General features: G+C 32.8%; 3 protein-coding genes across 3 annotated transcripts; 2 read left to right on the top strand and 1 right to left on the bottom strand.

Moving 5' to 3' along the window:
* Positions 1-3,988: 3,988 nt before the first annotated feature.
* LOC136224486 (pentatricopeptide repeat-containing protein At3g16010) lies at positions 3,989-7,910 on the top strand. The gene is made up of 4 exons (XM_066012832.1): positions 3,989-4,314; positions 4,487-4,714; positions 4,815-6,669; positions 7,315-7,910. Exons 2-3 carry the CDS (start codon positions 4,630-4,632, stop codon positions 6,653-6,655), a joined length of 1,926 nt encoding a protein of 641 aa, XP_065868904.1. The 5' UTR covers positions 3,989-4,314; positions 4,487-4,629; the 3' UTR covers positions 6,656-6,669; positions 7,315-7,910.
* Positions 7,911-8,628: 718 nt separating this feature from the next.
* Positions 8,629-10,852, bottom strand: LOC136223029 (trihelix transcription factor ENAP1-like). Its single transcript, XM_066010810.1, has one exon. It carries the CDS (start codon positions 9,974-9,976, stop codon positions 8,798-8,800), a length of 1,179 nt encoding a protein of 392 aa, XP_065866882.1. The 5' UTR covers positions 9,977-10,852; the 3' UTR covers positions 8,629-8,797.
* Positions 10,853-20,670: 9,818 nt separating this feature from the next.
* LOC136224295 (FCS-Like Zinc finger 10) lies at positions 20,671-23,348 on the top strand. The gene is made up of 3 exons (XM_066012588.1): positions 20,671-20,852; positions 21,709-22,786; positions 22,857-23,348. The coding sequence occupies exons 2-3, from the start codon at positions 21,810-21,812 to the stop codon at positions 22,999-23,001; spliced, it is 1,122 nt and encodes a 373-aa protein (XP_065868660.1). The 5' UTR covers positions 20,671-20,852; positions 21,709-21,809; the 3' UTR covers positions 23,002-23,348.
* Positions 23,349-27,107: the final 3,759 nt, after the last annotated feature.

Raw genomic sequence — 27,107 nt, 5'->3', positions numbered from 1 at the left:
CCCGAAAAACGGAAAATGGCTTAACACCGTTAAAATGGATGACGTGGCAAGGGGTAAAATTGGAAAATCAAATTTTTTTTATTTTTCTTTCTCTCTCTCCTTCTTCTTCCATGGAGGTTCTTCTCCTTCTTCTTCCTTCTCTCCTTCTTCCTCCATTCTTCTTCTTCCTCCTCCTCTTCCTCATCCTTTCTTTTCTTCTTCTTCCTCCTCCTCTCTCTCTTCTCTTCTTCTTCCTCCTCTCTTCTCTTCTATTTTTTTTTAATTCTGATGAAACAAATTCCAGAAATTTCCAGAAATCTGGAAATCCAGATTAATGTGGAAATTTCCCGATTAATGGAAATTCCAGAATTTCCCGATTTCTAGACCGTTTTCTCTCTATCTAGAACCGATTGGATTAAAAAGAAATCATTTATTAGTTTTCAAAAAGTTGGAAACCGTTTGAATTTTTATGATATTGAATTTGAATTCCATCTCTCATTATTTCATTTAGAGCAATCTTTACGATCCTTTGATTTTGAAATGTGATGTGTAATAATTTTTGACAGAAGAAAGTCGTGAAACCGAGCAGAGAAGATGAATTAGAACAGGGACTAGCAAGAGCTCGAGCTTGGATTCATAAGGCAGCTTCATCAGTTCGAGAACTCTCAACCACCATCCATGGCAACCAAACCCACGACGTATTAAGCGGAAGAATTTATCATAACCGCAAAGCATTTTACCAGTGAGTTTCGCCTATTCATCTAAACTAAGAGATTGGTGGCGACGAAGAGGGGAATGGTGGCGACGAAGAAGGGAATCAGCATGGATGGACGGAATCTGGGAATTTCCAGAAATCTGGAAATTTCCAGATTCCGTCCATGAAGAAGAAAAAGATAATAGAAGAAGAAGAAGAAAATGGTGGAAGAAGAAGAAGAAGAAGATGGTGGTGGAAGAAGAAGAAGAAGAAGAAGAAAATAGTGGAAGAAGAAGAAGAAGAAGATGGTGGAAGAAAAAGGTGGATTTTCTATCTATTTTAATTTTAATTTTATTATTTTGTTATTTTTATTTTTTTATTTTAATTCGGACAGTTTTACCCCTTGCCACGTCATCCATTTTAACACTGTTAAGCCATTTTCCGTTTTTCGGGTAACGGCGTATAACACGGTCTTTTTTTTTGGTAAAAACAAACCACATGGGTTTTTTTTTGAACAACATGAAACCACAGGGGTTGTTTTTGGAATTTACCCTTTAAATAAAAAATACAAATTACATACAAATACAAATTTACATATAATTTAAAGTCTATGAAATTAAATACAAATCTTCATATGAATACAAACTCTTAACTTTTTATTTTAATTAAGGGTTAAAGTGCAAAAATAACGTTTTGGGTCAGGAGTAATTTTACCTCTAACGTCTAAAATTGTGTAATTTTATCCCTAACATTGATAAATTCGGTAAATTTGAGAAATAATTCATAATATGGATGCAATTCCTAATTTTTAAATATGGATGCATACTTTAGTTTTAATTTTTTTATTAAATGATATATACTTTAATTTCTTGACTTTTATCCAATTTATAGATAATGATAAACTATCAATAATAATAATAATAAATTATGATAAATTATAGATAAATAATAATAATAATTATAATAAATTATATATAAATAATTATAATATAATAAATAATGATAAATTACTGAATACTGAAACTGGATGTTGAAACTGAATGCTGAACTGAATTGAATTGAATTGAACTGAACTGAACTGAACTGATTGTTACTGAAATTAAGTGATAAAGAACAGAGCCTTACTCTAATAATCATGTTGATATGGAGGTCATTGATAGAGAAAAAGGAAAGTGGAGGCTCACCGGTTTTTACGGTTGTCCGGAAAGGGCCAGACGTAAAACTTCATGGAATATACTTCGCGATCTGGCTACGACATCATCTCTCCCATGGAAATATTATTGGAGATTTCAATGATCTTCATTATTAACTTTTGGGAGAATCAAAATAGTATAAATATTAATGATGAGATGTTCAAGAGGCGGCTCACGTGATGCGTTAAAATAACATCATGGTGTCAAGTGTGTTCAGTCAGTAATAATGGTATTTTCATCGTGAAAGTAAGCCCTAAAGAGCTTTTTTGAAAGTTTAGAAGGGAGGACATCTGATATAGTACCAAATAAACGGGTTCAAACAAAGGTCTGACCGAATTTAAGAGGTAGGTCTAATCCGAGAAGCCCATCAAAGGAGATCACAAAGGCTCATATTCAAGAAATTATCTATAAAAAGCTACCTAAAACGGACACGTGGACCAATAGATGTCCCAGATCCTAAAAGCACGCTCCTAGTTCCCACGAAATGCAGAATGATATAAAAGAATAAGGTCGAAGCCAATAGGAAACTGACAGGTGTAAAAGCGTATAAACTATTTAGGTATTCAATTATCTATAAATAGTCTCGAAACCTGAGCCTCAGGTACGTCATTCATTCACTATTTTAGTCAATCATGTGTTTTCAACTTATCTCATACTTTCTAGTACTTCATTGATTTAAACATCAGAGAGGGTTCACCGAAATATAGCCTCTCCCTAACTATTTGTTACTGTTTCAGGCCATTAAAAGCAGTTCGAAAATTATATTCAGTATTAAGGACATCACTCGATAAGCTCTTAACCTAATAGAAAGAAATGACTAACTGATCGGAAATTCCTTTATTGATCTATTTATTAGAATCCTTTTTTAGAAAACCGAGATCGGAAAAGAGAAGCTTCATGGATCAGTAATTCTATAGATGTTTTGGTAAGTGTAAATTGAACTCATAGTTAACGGTTTAAAATAAAATGCTTTTTTCTTGCAACATTTCCGCTCGATGTCTTGGCGGCCTAACCCATGAAAAAAAAACTTTAATTTTGGTAAGAAAAAAGTTTAGGTAAGGGTAAGTTTACCCCAAGCAGAGGTTCAACGTCTTACCACTCGGACTAACCCTCATTGACAAAAAAAAAAAACTTTAATTGAGAGAATATATTGGTCAAAATTCATTTTCATAAAAACTCAATCAACCTAATAAAATGACGTCTAAACCTCCTAATTAATCCAAAAGCAATAGGAATAGAAAACAATAAGAAACCAAATGAATTTTGATTGTCGTCATCTAATTTTTTTTTTAGACAAAAAGGTTTGATGTCATCGCCGTTTAACAGCTCCGTTAGATTAGGGTATAATTGCAGGTTTATGGAAAATTCAGGGATAGTTTTGTGAGTTTATTTGATTGAATGATAATTATTCAAAATTTATAAAAAATTTCTAAATAGAATATGATACAAGTAGTAATGATAATAGATATATTATCGATTGGGTTTTCTAAACGGAGTCTGGATTCCTAGGCGTAGAGGAACCACACCAATCCATCCCGAACTTGGTGGTTAAACTCTACTGCGGTGAAGATACTGTAGGGGAGGTCTATATAGTATTCGATTAGTATTAGTTAGCGATCCCGGCTCAGTGAGTCCTTTCTTCCTTGATGAACTGTTGGCACCAGTCCTACATTTTGTCTCTGTGGACCGAGGAGAAAGGGGCTCAACGCGAAGAGGATTGTACCATGAGAGAAGCAAGGAGGTCAACCGCCCGGTTGGTTAAATGCTATTAATGCAAATAGTAATTCATTATTCTTAACAATAGGGCCTGGCGACTTCTTGGTTCATCATGCTATTGCTCTAGGTTTACATACAACCACATTGATCCTAGTAAAAGGTGCTTTAGATGCACGTGGTTCGAAAAGATATTAAAAAAAGTCTTTTCTATGTCTTATCTTATGACTTCGAATAAACTTTTCTATGGAGGAAGGGAATAGTGATTTATTCCTATAAAATAACTAGGAGCAAGAAGATCAAATCAGAAATATCGACAGATTTTTTTCGGAGTCCAAAAAGAAATATAAAAATGAAAGAAAAAGCAGAGCTACTCTTTCAATTTCATCTATATCGAATTTTTGGTGAAATGATGGAATCTATAAAAATTATTCAACAGGCTCTCGAAGGAATTCCGGGCGGGCCCTATGAGAATTTAGAAACCCGACGTTTTGATAGAGAAAAGGATCCGGAATGGAACGATTTCGAATATCGATTCATTAGTAAAAAAACTTCGCCTACTTTTGAATTACCGAAACAAGAACTTTATGTCAGAGTGGAAGCCCCAAAAGGAGAATTAGGAATTTTTCTGATAGGGGATCAGAGCGCGCCGGGTTTTAGCAATTTGCAAATTCTTCCTGAATTAGTTAAAAGAATGAAATTGGCTGATATTACGACAATACTAAACTACTGAAGGTAACTTCTTATATGTCACTTGCGTATTTCTTCAACTTCTCTTAGCTTCTTAATTTAAATTTTTAATTGGTTGTTCTTAACACAAATTCTTTTCCAGACATAGCACTGGCTCCAACACTGATTTCTTATTATCTTTCCCAAATAACTTAGGTTTTCTTCTTATTGTAACTAGATTCACGGGCTTTTCCAATTCGAAATTCCGCTGGGAAATGCTCTTCGGATAAAGGAAAATACTTGGTGAATTTTGATTTTGGGGGTGGTGTTAGCAGGTAACCTCTTCTTTGCCTGTTAATGAATCGCTAACATTTTAGGCAAATGGCGAGGATGGCTGTGAGATTCATCGCTTTAAAGCGCTCGATATCAACTTTTCCTCATCTCTGTGAGAGAATTAAACAAACAGGTAGCGTTCATGTTCTATTCTTCGCTAAAAATATGATCTTTCTCTTATGTCTTTTACTTTTGTATCATTTCTTATATAGTTCTCTTGTTTATCTTGGCAGAAAAGGAAATAGCCCAAATGTTCCGGGTATCCCCTCCAAATGATGAGTTGCAGAACATGCCCATGAGTAGAAAGACTTCAAGGAAGAATTGGCCACCTCGGATTTTGGATGAGAGATTCGTAAGAATTCTAAAGATATTCAAGTGGGGACCTGATGCTGAAAAGGCCTTAGAAGTGCTAAAATTGAAAGTAGATCATCGGTTGGTTCTCCAGGTTTTGAAGATAGATGTTGAGATTAATGTCAAAATTCAGTTTTTTAAGTGGGCTGGAAAAAGGAGGAACTTCGAGCATGATTCCTCTACTTACTTAGCTTTAATCCATTGTTTGGATGAAGCTGGATTATATGGTGAAATGTGGAAGACAATCCAAGATATGGTGAGGAGTATATGCATTATCAGTTCATCTGATTTAACTGAAATTGTTAAAATATTAGGCAAAGCCAAGATGGTGAACAAAGCTTTATCTGTATTCTATCAAATAAAAGGTCGCAAATGCGAACCAACAGCAAGCAATTATAATGCTATGATCTTGATGTTGATGCAAGAAGGTCATCATGATAAGATTCATGAGCTTTACAATGAGATGTGTAATGAAGGGAATTGTTTTCCGGACAGAGTAACTTATACTGCACTTATTTCAGCTTTTGGGAAATTGGGTCGTGATGATTCCGCGATAAGGTTGTTTGAGGAAATGATAGAAAATGGCTTACATCCCACTGCAAAGATTTATACTACCTTATTGGCCATTTATTTCAAGTCGAATAAGGTTGATAAAGCTTTGGATTTGATCCAGGAGATGAAAGTTAGGGGTTGCAATCTTACTGTCTTTACCTACACTGAGTGGATTAAGGGGCTTGGAAAAACTGGCAGGGTTGATGATGCTTATAATGTGTTTTTGGATATGATTAGAGATGGCTGCAAGCCTGATGTTGTACTCATAAACAATTTGATTAATATTTTTGGCAAAGCGAATCGATTCCAAGATGGTCTTAGGGTTTTTGAGAAAATGGAGGTTTGGAACTGTAAACCAAATGTGGTAACGTATAACACTGTAATTAAAGCTATATTTGACTGCAAAGCTCCTGCTTCTCATGCTGCTTTGTGGTTTGAGAACATGAAAGCAAATGGTATTGCCCCTAGCTCGTATACTTACTCGATTCTCATCGATGGCTATTGCAAAACAAACAGCGTTGAGAAAGCTTTATTGCTTCTAGAAGAGATGGATGAAAAAGGTTTTCCACCTTGTCCAGCTGCCTATTGCAGTCTGATCAACAGTCTTGGGAAGGCGAAACGATATGAAGCTGCAAATGAGTTATTTCTAGAGTTAAAAGAGAATTGTGGACGAACAAGTGCTCGAGTATATGCTGTGATGATTAAACATTACGGAAAGTGTGGCCGCCTTACTGAGGCTGTGGATCTTTTTGATGAGATGAAGAAACTTGGTTGTGCACCGAATGTTTATGCTTACAATGCACTCATGTCTGGGATGGTAAGAGCTGGAATGATAAATGAAGCGCATTCCTTACTTAGAACCATGGAAGAAACTGGTGTCTCTCCAGACATTAATTCACATAACATTATCTTAAATGGCTTCGCTAGGACAGGTGTCCCTCATCGAACAATTGACATGTTCATGAAGATGAAAAATTCGGTGCTTAAGCCGGATGCAGTTTCTTATAATACTGTTTTAAGCTGTATGAGTCATGCTGGTATGTTTGAGGAAGCTGCAAAGCTTATGAGAGAGATGACTTCAAAAGGATTTGAGTATGATCACATCACTTATTCATCTATTCTGGAGGCAGTTGGTAAGGTTGATGAGGAGCATATATCCACGAATATGTGAAAGGGACCTGCCTGGTATTGCCAAGATATCCTCCCTTTTATTGTTGTTAATTGAATGATGCTCTTACTTAAAGTAAATATGCATTATAATTTATGAATGCTCTGTTGGGGGCGGATTATACATAATTTTCCTTTAGTGAGAAATTGCGTGTGAAGGTGAACCAATATATTTGCGCATAGGAGATTCAGTGAATAAAAAGTTTTTGTTTTAGTTGATAGCTGCGTAGTAGAATCTCATTTGCTGAGTCATTGTCAAGTGTTGTTTGCTAGAGGTAGTTGCAGAATGCTTAGGGGAATGTGTGTCGATGTTAATATTTGAATCGGTTGTTTATATCGTGTTTAGATGGAACTATACCATCAACTGACTATTAACCGATGTGCATGAAAATGTAAAGGTGTATAAACACGTATGAATCTCCTGCACTTTGCAAATATGGATGCATCAGCAACCTAAAGCAAAGTACTGTTAATAAACTTTATAGGAACACGAGATCCTTGGAAAGATTTAGTGGACTTATGATGAATTCCAGAGGAGAATTGAATTTTTGTGCTATCTATAATGATATATGGTTTGCATGATTGATTTGGCATTGCATCAAGACTTTTATGTTTCTTCATTCAGCCATAATATAAGTGAAATGAAGTACTTGTTGGCTACAGGTTCAACTACAACACATGGTTCTCATTATTGGCGATGAAACTCAGCAGCCCTCTGCAAATCAGAAAAGAGCATCAAATTCAGCAGCATATCTTTCATAAACAAGGATCAGTATTCTTTTAAACAGCCAAGCACCTGCAGAATAGCTTACATCTGAATTTTGGTGTTTTTGGTTGAATACAAGTTGGAGAAGCACACACAAAAGAAGCTTTTTTGTTAAATTCGCTGCTGCTGTTTGGTTTTGATCTTCAATATTCGGCATAGAAGTCATGTACGGGTGGTCTCTTTGGGGAAGCCAGAAGAATTTAAGCATGGGAATCTCCTTCTAACGCATGAGAAGGGGCAAAAGAAGGATCTTTCTTACTCTTATCTTAAGATGTTACCTTAAACGCTTGAAAGACTATGAAATGGGCGCTCTGAATTAAACAGATTAGAACACAGGTTACTTTTTGCAACCGCCCTGGAAGCAATGTATCTAAAGTAGGTGATATATGTGAGAGTGAATGTACCACTATACAAACTGAATATCGTCCATCTCATGTTTGTGAAATGAAATTGCATAATCTAAAGCAGAAATAGATACCACTTTTGATTTGTAGCCTTATGATGGCATTTTGCATTTGTTTGTTAGATTTTGTATGCTCATTTCCACTACATAAACATTAAGGATGAACTTGTTTATATATAATTGTTTAATGGTGGAATACCCCTTTTAACATTTCAGCACCCAATTCTCAGCTTGACCGATCTTCTCACTTCGTGGCAAAATGCACAGGTTTTAACTTTTCAATTTAGGCACTACAGCATATATGATACATTAGTTCTTTTGCACCAACACCGGATGGCTTGAGCACTATGCACAAGAGCATATGTTGTTGCTCCAATTTTTCTGTTGATTAATATACATTACAAGGGAATGCTAAAACGTTAGATTTATCACCTTTGATTGGATTCTTTTAGATTGATTCGATTAATTGATTGTTTCGAAGTTGATTAGATCGAATACTCATCAAGTCCAATTAAAGTCAGCTGTGAATCGAACTTGAAACCTAACTAAAGATCCTTGTCAATTTTGTAAATTTCCTTCTGTACAACCGGTCAATCATTCATCTCGTTGATGTAGATGATTCAAATGATCCAAAGGAATACCAGTGGATGGAATGATCATAACATATAAAAGAAGCCATGAATATTCAATAAGGTAATGTTTCACATGCAATCGCTGGGAAGGAAACTTAGTATTACGTGACAAGTTGCAACTCAGTTGCCGTAAATTTGCTCCATACACCATTATATCTATCTACCTAGAAGCAAAGTTGAAAAATCCTCAAGCATTCTGTTATTTCATCTAGAATAGCTAATATTTTATACTGGCAGCAATTCAATTGTTTTGCAAGTGTAAAAGAAGGCTGCAGCATTATACAACAAGTAGCACCAAATATGCCAATTAATGTTACAGATTTATATTAGACGTTTAGCTATGTGTTATCCACTTGCATTATCAGCAGATATGTCATTCTCTTCTTCATCACTCTGACGAATTTTAGCTATTTCAGCTTGTGCTCTTTCCATGATCTGCCTTTTCTGCATTTCTAATTCCTTTTGGAAATCCATCCTCATCTTCTCTAGCTCCAACATCTGCTGCCTTTTACTACTCTCGATCTTCTCATATATTTCACTGAACTTGTGAATAGAATCTGCAAGCACTCTAAATGAGGATCCTTCGTTATGGTCTCTTCCGGACTTTCTCTTCTTCGGCGGAAGTCCGTCTGAATCATCCTCCTCGCCAGCTGATTCTGAATTCCCTGGACTATCTCTCATCTCATCCAATCCATTTGCACGATTTAGATATACTCTAGAATTCATGAACACATACTCTCCTGAGTCCACCCCACATGAGAGTCCACCTTGCTGTGCAGATGTCGACAACAACATATCCATCTTCCTGAAATAGACCCATTTACTTCCGCTTCCATCAGCTAGACTACTCTTCTCCTTCTTGTACTTCTTTTTCAATGTGTCCAAACGATTCCTACATTGAGTGTCTGTCCTCTCAATCTTTGATACTTCTGATACCTTCTCTGCAACTTCGTGCCACTCCTCAGAACGAAGACTCTTCCTCCCACGTAGCAAGAACTTTTCACCCCAAGCATCTAGCAAAACAAATGTTTCATGCTCAGTCCAGTCAGTGAGTGGATTGCGCCCAACAAATGAGGGTTTTGTAGCTGATGGGGCAGTTACAGGAGTAGCTGGTACACGAGGAGCAAACTCGTAGCTTGAAACCAAGCTCTTCATCTTTCGCTTTTTGGGATGCCTTTCTAAATCAGCATCATCAATCCTTCTAACATTCTTTTGGTCCTCATCCTCATCCTCTTCTTCATCAACATCTACATCCTCATCATTATCATCATCCTCGTCTTCTTCCTCATCTTTCACCACGTATCGGATACCATTATTTTGATTATTATCTCCATCTTCCTCTCCCATCTCCTCTTCATCTTCCTCTTCTTCATTCTCATCCTCGTCGTCATCATCATCAACATACTGATTACCAACTTCCCTTGAGTATGGAGCATTCCTCACAGGAAGTTTTTGTCTATTCGAAGAACCAAAACCTTGCTGGTGATTTGGTGGATACCTAGCATCATCCTCAGTGTCATCCATGTTCAACCAAAGTCCAATGCTAGCAAGAAGAAAATCCTAAAACTCACACAAAATACCCAAATTTATCTCTAACTTCAGCTCACCAACTATCCTTTAACCGAAAATCCAGTTCCCTATACACCAGCTATAATCTTTTTCACATGTAAATGTCTTGGGTTTTACTCCTAATCTCAACCTCCATTTTCTTCATCTCATAGGCTAAGCATTTACAACTCTTAGACCTCAATGCATCTGTTCCCTGATCTAGTTCCATAATAAAAAAAGCAAAAACCCATAACTCTAGCTCAAGATAATCTAATCTCAATTTTCACTTTCAAATGAAAACAATACACAGTAAATACATGACAAAATAAAAAAGAAAAAGGTCACATAAGTAAATCAAATCACATGATTCATCATCTGCCAAAAATCTAAGCTTTCTTAACTTAAGATAACCAGAACGAAAATTCCATCAAATCCAAATCTAAGAGAAACGAAGCCCTCAAAGTTTCTCGTAATATATGCAAAATTTTTCCCTCAAAATAATCGTTTCCTATTTCCCACGAACTCAAAACCCCAAAGGACCAGAATCCAAAATTGGACTTTATCTAAGATGACAACAGAAACCCTTTCCAAAGCTAAATCAAGATCAAAGCTGAACAAGGCCTATGGCTCTTACCTTAGAGGAAATATCACATCGAAGCTCGAACGCTCCAAAGAAACCAAAATCACAAACCTTTCTGATATTAACCAAATACGAGGCTTAAAGAGGAAGCCCTGAGTTGAATACTGGAAGAGAAACGAAGTGTTGAGGAAAATCGAAAATGGCAAAAGCAGAAGGAATGTGAAATTGGAGAGACCGTGAACAATTGGGGATAAAAGAAGGTTGTTGCTAACGTACGCCTTATGCCCTCAATTATGATGCTCGTATAGGCCAGAGGAGGCCCAAAAAGCTAGGCCTAGTAATGGCTTTTATCGCATTGCCGAAGTTGTTGGGCATGCCTGTAAAAGTTAAATTATATTTTGGGAATTACCAATTACTGAGGTTTTCACCGCCATATCATCTAAACTTATTAGAATTTTTAAAGTACTGATAAAATTTAGATTAGATTTAAGGGTTAAGATGTAAAAATACCCTTAATATTTTGAGTCAGAAGCAATTTTAGTCCTAACGTTTAAAATGGTGTGATTTTACCCCTAACGTTTAAAATGGTGCAATTTTACCCATAACGTTGATAATTTGGGTTAATTTCAGACACTATTATAAAACACATACATTTTTTTTTCCTTATTTTGCACCAATTGCATATCAATTTAGGTTAAACAAAGGATTTCATATTTTTTGTAATTTAATAATAGAATTGGAGATTAATATTTATAAATTCGGTGGATTTTTTGAATTTTTTTTGTCTAATTCATACAAAAGATAATATATATTTTTTTATTTTTTTTCACATCCCAACATATGTTTGTGATTTGTTACTGATAAAATGACACACACGTGAAGTGTAGATGACAAGATTCATGACCGAGAAGACAGTTTGATGAATTATTTCTCAAATTGACCCAAATTATCAATGTTAGAGGTAAAATTACTCTTGGCTTTCAATTTTAGGGATAAAATTGCATCATTTTAGACGTTATGAGCAAAATTGCTCCTGATCCAAATCATTAGAAGTATTTTTACACTTTAACCCTAAATTTAATAAGCTCGATTTAAAATTGACGGACCAAAATCATTTGATTAGTGTTGTTACTGCCTGCCTATGTTTATCACATATAGTTAGCTAGGAAGAGATGTTATTCCCAGGAAGATTGTTTTAATTATAACATAATAGGAATGTTGCTTTGAAGATAAGTACTCCTAAAATGCTTAGTAGCTTTGCTATTTGTATCCTTTGGTTAGTCCGTGACCAAGATGCAATTGTACTGATTTTGAAGGCCATATTTCGGTGTTTAAATTCCATTCTTTTAACACGTTTCTTTGTTTAAAAATTATATGTTTAAATACTGTTTTTTTCTTTTTAGTATTTTTGTCGTACCATTTTCATATTGTGTGTTGTTTGGCATTTTTACTCGGTTGATTAGTTATTGTATCAATGTTTGTTTTTATTTTGCTATTTTGGTTGTTATTTTCTTCATATTTCTTTTGCATTTGATTTGAATTTCGTTTTGTTCTATGACTTTTATATCAAGTATTTGTTTCTATTTTGTTCTATTGTTTTATTTTGTGTTAGTTCGTGGTTTTGTTATTATGTTTGTTTTAGGTTTTTTAGAAATGATTACGAGTAGTAAGAAAGTGGATTTTGATATTTCTTCCGATAAAAAAAAGTTCATACAACTTCTACTTTTGAAGATTCTAAATAGAAATCTTTGCTTCAATTGACGGACCAAATGTATATGGCCAAAATACTAAACATCATCAAATATAGAAATTGTTGGAATCACACCTTCTGTATGAGGTCGCCGACCACAAGACTATTATATCATTTTTACTCTTTGTTTTTTCATTTAAGCTCTGAAATACTTCATTTTGACTTCTATAAACACCCGAAAAAAAATATGAATGATTTTTCAAAAATAGAAACCAACACAAACACAAAAACCACTTAAAATGATAAAAACTAATCTAATATGCATGATCTAATTACAAAAAAGAACCGAAAAAAAATATGTGGAGACGCTGCCTAAACGGTTAATGGCTAAATTAATTTGGTCATCAAAGTTTATGTGAACACTGCTGTTATGTAAGATACTATGTTGTCTCCATTTTTTTTATCTCCCTTATGTTCCTCTAAATTATTTAATAAAGATTAAAGTTGACCTTAACGTTTTTTTAAACGTGTAGATTTAATTTAGAGATAAGATACCAAACTAGGTCTATGGTTTTTAGAAAAGTATCAATTTAATCTCCACATACAAAATAACATTAATATAGGCTTAATGTTTAAAAAATGGTACCAATTTAGGTATCGATAACGGAACGTGACACGTCATTGATATTACTTTGTTAAGTTATGTCAATTGTACATGGAGAGAGAAATCAGAACTTAACATAGTAATAAATAGGAATGATGTGTCCAATCTGTTCTCGATGTCTAAATTGCTACATTTTTTAAACGTTAAGCCTATATTGGTGCTATTTTATACTTGGAATCTAAATTGATTACCACGTATCTATTTTGATACATTATCTTTAAATTTAATCATAATATTTACAAGTAAGATCAATTTTAATGATACTTTATTGAAAATTTTTAAAAATCTGATTTGGTTATAAGTTAATTTTTTTACAACAAAGTGATTGACTATATTTTATCTGAATATTTTATGTATTTTAAAAGTTATATAAATTGAGAAGTGTTAAGGATGTGTAATAAAATGAAAACTTGGTAATAATTAGAGCATAAAAAAGGATCCCTTATCCGGTATAATTTGTAGTTGGATATGTAAACGGTGAAAACAACAGAAAACATCGCCGTTTAGATGGAGACGTTTTATTTCTTCAAGTCCTAATTTGTCTTTTAGTGATGACTCTTTCAAGAAATAATAGATAATAATACTACTATTTTGAAGCAATTCTACGGTGTATAACATACACACACAATTTAGGTGGACCCAAAATTAATACTAGTCAAATCAAAATTGACCCCCACTTCTCACTTCTCACTTCTCTACATCTATTTTTCATTTTCTGTAAAAAGCTATTGGATATGACCCTCTTCTCATGCTCTCCCTCACAACTATAAGATATTGCATTTTTTTCTTCTTCAAATTCCTCAATAATTCTATACAAATTTTTCCTTTTTAGTAAAATTATTTTTTAAAAAAAATTTCTATATCATTATCTTTTTAGTTATTTTATTAACTAAAAAAATACTTAAAATTAATAGAATAAGTGTTTCTAATTTTTAACTTATTTGATAATATTATTTTAATATAAATTAAATCAAATAATTATTTATTTTTTAAATTTAAAAATTTAAGTTGAAAAATTACAAAAAAATTTATATATATTTGTATTATCATTTCTCAAAAAAAAAATCATAAATTAATTGTTGTAGCTTAAAAAACCTACATATGTTTAAATTCGGTATTTTGTTATTTATCAAACAATTTTATCATTCAATAATTTTAGTGTTTATAAAAATTTATTTTTTATTTTTTCAGTATTTAATTTTTAATTAACCTAATATTCAATTAGATATGTAATCTATATTTTAAAAGTATATTAGGTTTCTCCCTAAATCGAAGATATCATAAAATACCAATCAAAACACACACAAAAGATATAATATAATCGAATTGATACTTGAAACTGAAAATATCGTTAAAGGAAAGTATTAACAAGTTATACCTTAGGATTATATAAGATTAAAAGATAACAAAAAGAGCATGATCAAAAGATGTAACAATGAATTCTATTTAGACAATAATTCATATTAATCACTAATTCCTTTACACATGCCAGTTAATGTTTATTCGTTAAAGGAGTTACTTAACCTAAAATTAAGTTATAAACAAGATCCCAAAATAACTTCTACTATTAGTTGTTGATGAGGACATCCTTTTAAAATATCAAAATCTAAAGAGAGAAGTAATAGATCAGCAGGATTAGTTCGGCTCCTCTTCTTGAAAGTTGTTTCGATCAACCTGGGGGAGTCTCTTCGATATCCTTGTTTCGGTTCCTCAATATTAAGGTTGTATGTCCTTCCTTCAAGCATTGCTTCGCTCCCCATGTCTAATTGTTTCGGTCTGATCTGGCACTAAGACCATTCAGTTACTTGCTCCCTAAGAAGACCAGTATGACTCGATCCGTACAGAACGTGGTTTACTTACTGCCCAAGGGGACAATCCTGACACGCCGCCTGCATGGTACTATTCACAGTGTCATGGCTAGTACTTTTTAGACAACCTTATTTTACCCTTTCAAGTTTCTGTCTTTAATTTTATACATTTACCCTTATTATAATCTGCCAAATAGGTCATGAGATGCTATAAAATTCATCTATTTCTTTGTAAGCAACAACTTTTATCAAATAAAAAACTATTATCTTCCTTGTGAAGTTTGTTAAGTTTCCATACCTTCAACATTAGGGATTTATTGATTCCTACGGATTTAGTCCGTGAAACTTGGGATTTACTCCTTATAGTTTAGCTACATAATAAGCTATTTGTGTGGTTTAATATCAAAGCTCTCATTTTTTATACTAATCTGTATCAGTTGGTATTAGAGCTAAGTCGTTTTCCACTTGGAGACTTCTTCTTAGAAATGTTCAACCCCGTCCACAGCAAGAAACAATGGAATCCAGCAATAAGAGATTTGAAGAGATAGATTCTTATATGAAGGGATTTAGAGAAGCTCTCATAGAGCAGAATGAAAGGCATGTTGAAACACCTTTCCACATGATTTTGATTTGACAAAATTATTTATGTGAATGATAAAAATATTGCAACACATTAAATTTAAATGCTTTGATTTATTCATACTAATGTGTTTGTTCAATGTTGAGTTATTTGATTTATAAGACATTAAGATAAATGGCCCAAAGGCCCAAAAGAGGAAGTCAAGCCCAAGTCAACATATCAAAGCCTCACGGCCCAAGAAGACTCAAAACGTCGTCGTACTGAGTAAAGCGTTAGCCCAGCAACAAGAAGGATCGAGAAGCCTTCTACCAATTGCTTCAAAGTGAAGTTGCTGAGTTGAACGACAAGAAGTACAAGTCAGCGACAGAACGGAGTAAACTTGGAGACAAAGTATTTCTACTTTGGGTAAAGCTCAGAAGGCGCAGGAAGCTGTCTGGAAGACTTTGTCATAAATGTGGGAACATTCTGTTTCATCTGACGAAAAGCTGCTGAGCACTGGCGAAGACAGAAGATGCAAGAATATGATTGGCCGAGACGATGAGCACGTACTGAGTGAAAGCGACAGGAAGCCGTTTGACCCCAACGGTTATTTCGAAATTCAAAATCACTGGTGCTTGAAGTGTCACTATAAATAGGCCTTTCAAATGCTTCATTCGATGCAGATCTTCAATCAAGTCGAAACGCTGACCAAATTCATACTTGAAGTTCTGTGAGAAAAGCAAAGCAAATCTTACACCAATTCCAATCATTGTGTAAAAGTCTAGAGTGATTTTATTCATCTAAGGTGTCTTAGCAATTGTTGTTTAGGACAAACACTTATCATTTCTAGAAGAATAGAAAGGAGAAGCTGAGTACTCGGTTATAGTACTCAGTGGTAGTTATAGGAGTGAGTAGAGGAATAGAGGAAGGTACTCTTGTATACTCAGCTTCTGTTGTAAAAAGTTTCGTGCTCTACCTTTAAAGAGCTCAGTAGAGGATTCAAAAAGCTCGGAATGAGTTCCGGGGACTAGACGTAGGCGGAGAGGCCGAACCAGGATATGTCTGCTGAGTAACATATTTCTAACCTTTAAACTCCTTTATATATTGCTTGCTATAAAACTGACTAAGTAATGAACTCACGCTGAGTTGAGTGCACTAAGAAGCTGAGTTCAGGAATAGACTTAAGTGTTATCTCCTGACTCAAGGAAAGAAACAAACTTAGTCACCAGTTGACTAAGCTTGTGTCTTAAAACTACTTAGCGCCGCTGTGTAAACCTTTTCTTAAAGAAAAGAAGTCAGCCTTAACGGATAAAATTTTAAGTAGTTCCTATCCCCCCCCCTTGGAACTAACCTTGTCACGTTATACGGGACCAACAAGACACAGCGTAAATATGAGAGAGTTTGTTATCTCTCTTGAGGAGCTTAAACTCGAGATTATAAATATCCGTCCACCGTCGATTAGACGTCCTTACCAGAGGCAATAAGAGGTTATTAGGCCTCAACCACAACTACAACCAAGGCAGAACCTTGTTCAGACACAAATGGGTCCTCAGGTTCATGAGGCAAGGCGTCTGAATCCTATTATTATCCATAATGCTGATAGTATGGGGAAACGTTTGATGATTTTGAACCCCATAAGATTGCTAGAAATATAGGCATCCGTAATGATGTTGATGTTGTTGGACTTAGGCATATGAATTGCTAGGAATATGGATATTGTGAATCATGTTGATGTAGGTGGTCGTGGAGGAAAAAATTATGTTGGGGAAGATCCGTATATAGAGAATGTAACTGTGAGAGGAGGATATGAGGGAAACTTTGAAAGAGATGATGCTTTCAAGTTGAAATCGATTTATCCTCATTCGATGGTGAACTTGATATTGAAGGGTTTCTTGACTGGTTACTAGAGGTTGAAAGGTTCTTCGAGTATGCTGGAATATCGGCGAAATGAAGGTTCAACTTGTGACATATCAGTGAAAGGGCGGTGCATCAATTTGGTGGGACCACGTGAAAGAAGAACGAATAAGAGGAGAAAGGAAACTGATACGATATTGGCTACGAAAGAAGTCAATGCTAATGAACGATTCTTACCACCTGGCTATGAGCAGTACATGTATAGTTTCTATCAGAATTGTTCGCAAGGCACCAGAACTGTGCATGAATATACTTCGGAGTTCTTGAGGCTTTCGGCTAGGGCTAACTTGTCGGAAACCGAAAGCCAAAAGACTTCAAGGTATTTTGAAGGCCTGAGATATAACCTATAGGACCGAATTGGAACACAAATGGTTCGGTTATTCAACTCTCCTTACACTAATTTTTTTATGAACAATTATTTCTAATTTATTAATATAATATTACATGTAAAGCTAATAGTACATTGTTAATGATGTTGCTAAGTATTTATTTATATTATATAACAATTTTTATTTTTATTTATCTTTTTGAATTTTGAATTTTTATTTTTTCTTTAAAAATAATTAATTTTTTATTGAAAGAAAAAAATAAAATTTTATATAGAAATGAAATCTTATGATAGTTTCAAAATATGAACTAGTATGCCATTGTACTAAATTAGTAAGCAGTTATTAAATAGAGTAATAATATAATCAGTTGTAGAAAAAAAAAGTACGTTTACATGGGAATTTGGGTTATAGGCTTGCGAAGTGATAGGAAATGGTAGAAGAGTAGTAAAAGAACAGGGACATGATTATATAAGGAATGTGGGAAGACAAAAATACTCAGAAAATAAAAGGTCATGAATGAATCAAAAGTAAGAGTGTTCATCGATCGGTTTGGTTTGAAAACTGAATCGAACCGAAATAATCAAACATTGAATAGCCTCAAAAATAAAAACCGCACCTAATCGAATACTAATAATAAATAACTGAACCAAGTCGAATAGAATTAATTTGATCGGTTCGATTTGGTTATTCGACTTTCCTTACATAAATTTTTTTTTATTAACAATTATTTCTAACTTATTAATGTAATATTACATGTAAGGTTAATATTACATTGTACAACATTTTTATCTTTATTTTTCTTTGTGGATTTTGATTTTTTTATTTTTCTTTTGAAAGTAATTAATTTTTTTTATTGAAAGAAAAAATGAATAGAAAAAAAGAAGAGAAATTTTATATAAAAATGAATTCAATTTTATGACAGTTTCAAATATGAATTAGTGTTAATTATACTATATTGGTAAGCAAATATTAAATAAATATTAAATAAAGTAATAGTATAATGAGTTGTAGGCAATCAAAAAAATACTTTTACATAAGCATTTAGAACTATAGGCTTGTGAAATGATAGGAAATGGTAGACCGACTAGAAAAAAAAGGGACATGACTATGTGAGAAAAGTGGAGGAGACAAAAGTACTCATAAAAAAAGTTATGAATGAACCCTTGAACCAGAGATAGGGGTGTTAATCATCGTTTCGGTCTGAAAACCGAACGAAACCAAAACAACCAAACATCGAGTAGTTTCAAAAATAAAAACTGAACCTAATCGAATAATAATAAATAATTGAATCAAACCAAACCAAATTAATTTAATCGGTTCGATTCAGTTATTCGATTTTCCTTATATTAAAAAATTTCAACAATTATTTTTGACTTATTAATATAATATTACATGTAAGGTTAATATTACATTGTTAATGATGTTATTGAGTATTTATTTATATATACAATAATTTTTTTTTTATCTTTCTTTTTGGATTTTGACTTTTTATTTTTCTTTTAAAAATAGTTAATTTTTTTATTGAAAGAAAAAAGAATGGAAGTTTTATATAGAAATGAAATTAATTTTATGATAGTCCTAAATATGAATTAGTATTAGTTTACAATTGTACTAAATTAGTAAGTAAATATTAAATAAAGTAGTAATAATATAATCAGTTATAGGCAATCTAAAAAATATCATGCTTTTTCAATAATATAATTCTGAATCAAATATAATTTAGTAAACGATACACAAGTTATATAATAATAGATCTAATTTCTAATTATTCTTCATTTATTTCATTCGGGTGGGTTAGTTCGTCAATTTTAGTTTAAAAATTGAACCGGCCAAAATTACCGAAAAATTACAAAAAAAAAAAAAATCGAAACCAAATCTAATAAACTGAATAATCAAACCGAAAACTAAAACTCTTCAATTCGGTTGGTTATTTCGGTTCGGTTCGGTTTTTGAACACTCCTAATCAGAGGGACTCAATTAGAAACTTTTGACAATTACACTCAATTTTACATTTCACTTTTAAAATATAAACATAATAATTGGGAACTAAGTGGACTTTAAACCTTTTTGTTTTATTAAATAACCTCTTGGTTACATATTATCAACTTTTATTTTATTTTATTTCCATTTAGATTTGCTAATTCTCGTTTACTAAAATAAATTAAGATGGACTTGGATATGATTTTTATCTATCTATATCAATCTTTGAGTTTAATTATAAGTAAACATAAAATTTTAATTGAAAAAGACATAATCTAATAAAAGATGTATAATCAATATCAAATAATTAACTGGCTCTGATATTTCTTTTTCTTAATTTAAAAACTGAAAATAATAGGGTAAATTACACCCATGGCCACTGAACTTTACCCATTTTCACATTATGGCCACTGAACTTCATTTCTTCCCGGTATGGCCACTGAACTTTACACTTTTTAACACCGGTGGCCACTTAATTTTAAGTAACTTCTCAAAATGACCGTTAACGATCGTTAACGACCTCAAAATGAAAATATTCAAGAATTAAAGTTGTTCAGAACGACATTTACCATGAAATCACATTTTTTATTTTTGAAAATCACATTTTTTGGAACTTTCTCTCTCTAAAAATTCACTTTCTCTCTCATAACCAAACAACACCTAAATGACCTCAAAACGAAAATTGTCAAGAATTAAAGTTCCTTAGAATATCATTAACTCTTTGGATTTTTTATTTTTAACCGTCAACGGTCGTTTTGAGACGTTAAGTGGCCACCGGTGTTAAAAAGTGTAAAGTCTAGTGGCCATACCAGGAAGAAATGAAGTTCAGTGGCCATAATGTGAAAATGGGTAAAGTTCAGTGGCCATGGGTGTAATTTACCCGAAAATAATATGATTTTGAAAAGAAATGTTGTCCTGGCAAAATAGAAAAAATAAAAAAATACATGATGTATTTTGCAAGGATCTGATTCTCGTAATCCGTAGCCAGATTTGGGCCAGATTTGGAAGTTTACAAGTTCCTTAGCGTGTGAATGTTATACATCTTAGAAATACTCCTCTTGTCTTTTTAAAATATAAATTAAAAAAAAGGAATATACGTAGTTAAATAAAGTACTGTATTAAAATACGTATTTCCTTGTTAATCATATGAGGGAGGGAGAGAGAGTTGTATATGAGAAGTCTCAGTGGTTCAGTGCTCCTCTGATTTTGATGAAAATCAAAGGATAGTGCTTCTGATTTCTATGTCCCTACTTGCATTTCACTTTCTCTCTTCCTCCTCTTCTTCTCTCTTCAAGTTTTAATTTAAGAGAGGGAAACAAAAAACTCAGGTGGGTTTTTTGATTTCTTCTACTTTTTCATGCTTTTACTGCTTATTTTGATGATCCATTTGGTGCATTGGTTTTGGGTATCTTTAAAGTTTCAGTCTTTGCCCTTTTTGTTGCTGGATTGCTTTATTGGGTTTTTTTGATTTTGATGCATGCTGTGGATCTTTGTTCTTGCTGCAAAAATTGATCTGAAATTAATTTTGAGAACCTTTTTGAGGATGTTGAGTGAGTGCTGAAGTAATCTATCATCTAAAATCTCTATCTGTTGAAGCATTTGATGCTTGATTTTGATACATTTCATCACAATTTACAGAAACAGACAAGTTTCAGGATATGGATTGATTAGGTAAAATTGTGAAGTAGTTCTGCTCTCTCTCTCCCCCCATTTATTGGGGGGAAGATTTTGTTAATCTATTATCTGAATTATCCCTAATTTTGATGATTAGTAAGCTTAGATTTGCTTATTTTAGAATCCATGCTTCAATTGGTCTTGTCTTTTTATGATTGAAATGTTGTGTTTTGATTGCCTTGTTTCTGATGATCTACCTCATAGGATTCCTGGACTTGAATTTATGAACTGGGATGTCTAAGCTTTCTAATATTTAATGGGTAATTCATTATATCATCTTGGGACCTATATGAAGGAGCCTTGCCATTTGTTTATACCTTGGTTTAAATGTGGTTCTCAGATGTCATTCATACCCCATAAATGTCTGAATTCATTTTGGGGCTTTAATGACACTAAAGATTTGTTATCATGGTGGGTGATTTTGCAATATCTTTTCTCTTTCCCTCATCAGGGTTTTGTCAATACTTAATTCAATTTTGTGCTTTCTACTTTTCTTGTTTTTGCTTTTAGCAACAAGCATTTTCCGGTCTTATATTTCAAGCTACGAGAAGGATGATTTGATTACGGGAGGAAGGTGATCAGCTTAAGGAGGGGTATGCCTATTCAATCTAATGGCTTATTCTGCTTCTGAGTCCTATTTTCAATCTGATGCATTGCCCCCTAGACATATAAGCAGCATATTCTTTAACATTCCTGGTTTTTTCGTGGGGTTTGGTTCGAGAGGTTCATCAGATTCTGAGTCAATTAGGAGTCCTACATCTCCTCTTGATTTCGGTTTTTTCTCAAATCTTAGCAACCCATTTAGTCACAAGCCCCCCAAATCACCAACCCAAAATGGCCATCAAAGCAAGTGGGATTGCAGTAAAGTAGGACTCGGAATCATAAATTTACTTGTTGATGAAACCAAATCAACTGATGTTGTTCTTAGTTCACCAAAGAGGAAGAATATAATCTTTGGATCACAGGTGAAAACCGGTTATTCCATGAGATCTAACTCTTTTCCTTCAGATTACATGCTCGTGCTACTATCACAAACCGAAGCTCCCAACACCAATGCAGGTTCATCAGTTTCTGATGCTGTGTTCGGTACAGGAGTCCCTTTTGAAACTGAATCATTTCAAAACTCTTCTTCTGTTAGCTTATCCCCAAAATCCCCATTTAGTTCTAAAAAGTTTTGTTCAGAGCATAGAACTACTACTGTATCAAGTTTATCACTTTTAAGTGATGGAGGTCAGCAAACAGCTAGTTCGTTGGATATCAAATTGAGTTCACTTCCCGTACCCATCAGCACTAGCCAAGGACATGTAGGTTCTCTCTCTGCACGCGAGATTGAGCTTTCCGAGGATTATACTTGTATAATTTCTTATGGTCCCAACCCTAAAACAACTCACATTTTTGGTGACTGTATTTTGGAATGTCACACAAATGAGTTATCCAATTTTACCAAGACCGAAAACATGGAGTCTGAACTGTCTCGAGAGGCTGATAGCCCGGACAGCTCCACTCCTTATCCATCTGATGAGTTTTTGAGTTTCTGTTACTCCTGCAAGAAAAAGCTGGAGGAGGGCGATGACATTTATATATATAGGTGAGTCCCTAAACATCTCCAATCGGAGTGCCTCCCTTCTGATTCTAACTATGTGTAATTTCTTTTGCAGAGGTGAGAAAGCATTTTGCAGTTTTGATTGCCGGTCGGACGAAATTTTTGCTGAGGATGAAACTGAGGAAACTTATAATAAAAGCTCTACGGTATCCAGCTACCATGAAGATCTTTTCACAACGGGTATGCCTATTGATATGTGATGAGGGTGTTGGATAAACAATTGGATCGTCTGTTCAGAAAGAGCTGTTTTATATGAATCTGTTTGCAGCCATGGATGATCACAAGGTGTTATTGTGATTGTGTGGTAGTTATTTTTAGAAAATGTTGTTGTTGTATGTTTAGTGTTTAGATGAGTTAGAAGTGGCCAAGAAGAGCCCTCACTCATCAAGTTTTCCTTCCATTGATGAAGAGCTCATTTAGTTGCTTTTGTGAAACTATTGAACTCATCTCATTATTAAAAGCTTTTCAACATAATGCAATTTTGCAGCCATGGATGATCAAGTTTTTGTTTGAATGCTGAATAATTTATTAGATATATATGCCTGCACTTTTGAGATGTTATAGTTTGTGGGAAACGGATAGAGCTAGGACGTCTTTAATGGTTTCTGTTGCTCCGTTCGAGAAATTCTAGTCTCGGTTCAATGGATCTTATCTAATGAAAAAGTGATAATTTGTAACTCTGTTTTTTTCTATTAATAATTTCCTATTATGCGGGATGCATTTTTTTTTTAATTATTGGTCGGATACATTGCATCTGGTACACTATAGTGTCTCGGTTCTCGGTTCTACGGAGACTTTTTTGTGCCTAGGATAGGAGGACAATTATTGCTACTCCCTGCCTTTTTTGGAAAGATATGGTTTAAGATTTTGTTACACCCATTAAAAATAATAATTAAGATGTGTGAATTATATATTTTCCTAAATTAATTCTCTTAAATGATTTTCTTTGACTTGTAAATTTTATTTTGGAAAAGTAACTTTTTTTCTGAAATGGTAAACTAATTAATATCTTTTGACTTGTAAATTTTATTTTGGAAAAGTAATTTTTATTTGAAATGATGAACTAGTTAATAATCTTTATATATGTTTCAACTCATAAACATGCACATTATCAATGCCAATGATTTATTTGAAAATTTTCAATGTGATTTTGCGGAAGATCTAACATAATTATTTTGTTTTTCAATTATTTAGGAAGGTCTATAATAAAAACATTATTTGTTAATTGTTAAGTATAATATTTATTAAGGATACAATTTAAGAAATATATTAGATGTATTTTTTTTTTTGTTTTTACAACATAACAAATATTTCTAAACGTTCCTTTTTTATACGAAGCAGAGGAAGTAAATAACAACTTGCTAAGTATATTTTACCATTTTTTCCCTATATGGTTTATTTCGTTTTTTTATATTTATTTTGTTTGTCTTTTTCACTTCAAACAATACAATATAATTATTTGGTTATTATGATTGATAAATAGTTGTTTATAACTATTGCGAAAGGAAATCAACTAATTTCTTAATTGTTACCAATAAATATCTAGCAACAATGCTAAATGATAGATACGAACACCAACAAATTATAACTATTTCGGAAAGAAAAACAACAAATTATACAATAGATATAAATCGCCGAATCTAACCCATATAATGAATTTAAATCATATAATAATTGAATTTGCAATATGTAAATACTAAAACTGAGAATTTTATAATCATTATCAAAATTAAAATTGTTCCATTGGATTTCTATATTTTTTATTGCTTATAACTTTTATTATTTAATTTAATATTCTTAAAGTATAAAAAATATATATTTTTAATTGGAATCCTGTATAAAAGGAATCGATTAAATTAAAAATAGAAGTCGAAGATAGAAGAGCTCAATTGAAGAAAAGAAGTCAATTTAAATCAATCAAACTATGAAAATTTAAGAGCTTAAAGAAAAGCTAAGAAGTATAAAGATTAACAAAACAAGAAACAATTGGGGGATTGAAAAGAATATATATTTTTCTTAACTATTAAGATGTACCAACAAGATGAAAATGCAAGAAATAGTACAAAGATTCAATAAATCTTATGAGGGATTTTTAAAAATAAAAATAATGATTGTAATGAAATAAGAATGAATAAAAAGGGGCATGCATGATATTAATATAGGGTCATAAAAGTGATGATATTGTTTGAGAAATAAAAGTATATAATTGTTAATGAAAAAGCATATGTTGGGTTGGGTAACCTTTTAAGCATAAGAAAGAAAGAATGAATCATTTTTTGTGTGTCAGTTTGATTGTTTAGGAGACATCAAGTTGGTGGTAAGGCTATAAACCATTCATTCTTTTGAAAATGAGTCATTGTGTTGTCTTATATTGGGGAGCTTCCAACCCCACAATCAAACCAACCATTCCAAGTGCTATTGCCCTTTTATTTATTTTATTTCTTATCAAATTTTTGGAATAATATAATAATAACAATGAGATTATAATTTCCTATCCCTTTTCTACTTTTTGCATGGAAAATGTAGCACAATGATATAATACCCCGTAGATATTATCCGCTTTAGTCCAAATTCAACACCTTGCACATCACGGCTTTAAAACGCGTCTATATGTATTGAATTCTTATCTTACTAATAAGCCTCAGTCACTCCCTCTCCATTTCCAATGTAACATTCAGTTCATTTCTGACTCTTATCACCATTCCTTAAACCTTCTATCCGACGCCACCTACTCTAGACTAGATCGTTATAGAAAATTAGACAAACAAAAATGTTTTGTGCATTAATGGGTTGGACTATGTTCAATTCTTGCACTAAATTAACATTCTTGACTAAAATTAACATTTCAATTAGACTAAAATCACAAACTTAAAGCAATTAAATAAATGAAATAAAACAAAAAAAAAAAAGTTTCAAAGTAACAAGAAGCAATTGAAAACATTAAAACGGTTAAGGAATCCAACCAACCGGTATTGATAAAATAAGTTTAAGATGCGGAATAAAATTATAAGCTAACTCAAGACACAATATTTATATAGTTCGACTAATTATATTTATGACTACAGGAGAGAAGATGTATTATGTATTATGTTTTGAACGAGATTAAAGATTTGTTAAAACATTCACCAAACACATTTGAATGCTAAATTTTGTTCTCTAACTTTCTTTCATTTCTCTCTCTAAAACGTATGTAAAGAGGAGTTGAGAGTAGGGTTCTGAATGGGACGGAGCGATGGCGGAAACTGCTTCTTCTATAATCTCTCTAACATTGGTGCGGATGAAGACTGCTTCTCTCATTGCCATCTCCGCCTAGATGGAAAATCCTCATTCTTATTTATAAAATGAAAAAAATACAGTCTGCATTCCAGTCTCCAACGATCAGTTCTTAAATTCAAAATTACAATTTTTTAGTAAAATTCAAAATTTTATAGTATAATACAATTAGGTTAATATTATTTATAAAACATTACTAAACTTGGTACATAAAATACAACAATTATAATGCATATTTAATGCATCAATCTACCATATATATATATATCTATATATATATATATATATATATATATATAATATAAGTATAAAAACTAAACACTAAACATCCATATAAACTACACATGAGAATGTGGATGCGGATTGAGATCCCCGCTCTTGGGGAATTTTTCTTTCTCATTCCACTCCATGAGAAAATTAAATGTGGATTCTCCGTCCCGTAGCCCGTCCCATTTACAATTCTAATTGAGAGAAAGAATGATTATTTGATTTGACCCTAGATCAATAAATAAATTCACAGACTAAAACTTGTAAGTATTGAGATTCCTAAATAGATGTATAAAAACCCTAATTCTCATCTAGATAAATCTGAAAATTCATTTGATTAATTGATAAAAAAATTGCTCCATTTTACAAAGAGATAAATTTATACTCATATAATCTTAACGAGTAAAAATACCTGAAAGTAAAATATATGTAAAAACCAAGATAAAAAAAACTAAAGTAAAAATGTCAAATGTATAATACAATAAAACAAAGACATAAGTGCATAATTGTAATTAAGTAAATATATAAAATAAAAAGATTATAAAAAGAAAATGGAATTAAAGTAAAAGGGCACATTCATTAATCTAAGGAGATGTTTGGTTTGTGTATGAATAACAGAATGGAATTCAGAAAGAAAAACAATAAGAAATGAATGGAATAACCATAGATTTCCTTGTATATTTACTTCGATTCCTTCACAAGGAATGATATACCTTTGATTCTTTTTTTTTTTTTGTGGTTGTTTGGTTAAAAAAAATAAGAAATC

This window comes from Euphorbia lathyris, chromosome 3 (genome assembly GCF_963576675.1).
Source record: "Euphorbia lathyris chromosome 3, ddEupLath1.1, whole genome shotgun sequence".
Lineage (NCBI taxonomy): Eukaryota > Viridiplantae > Streptophyta > Magnoliopsida > Malpighiales > Euphorbiaceae > Euphorbia > Euphorbia lathyris.
Note: the sequence above shows the minus strand (reverse complement) of the source record. Positions and strands in the feature narration are given on the sequence as shown.

Coding starts and splice junctions, on each gene's coding strand:
- LOC136224486 (XM_066012832.1), top strand. CDS start 4,630: ATGGCGAGGATGGCTGTGAGATTCATCGCTTTAAAGCGCTCGATATCA. Junction 4,715..4,814: donor TGAGAGAATTAAACAAACAG/GTAGCGTTCATG, acceptor TTATCTTGGCAG/AAAAGGAAATAGCCCAAATG.
- LOC136223029 (XM_066010810.1), bottom strand. CDS start 9,976: ATGGATGACACTGAGGATGATGCTAGGTATCCACCAAATCACCAGCAA.
- LOC136224295 (XM_066012588.1), top strand. CDS start 21,810: ATGGCTTATTCTGCTTCTGAGTCCTATTTTCAATCTGATGCATTGCCC. Junction 22,787..22,856: donor GATGACATTTATATATATAG/GTGAGTCCCTAA, acceptor TTTCTTTTGCAG/AGGTGAGAAAGCATTTTGCA.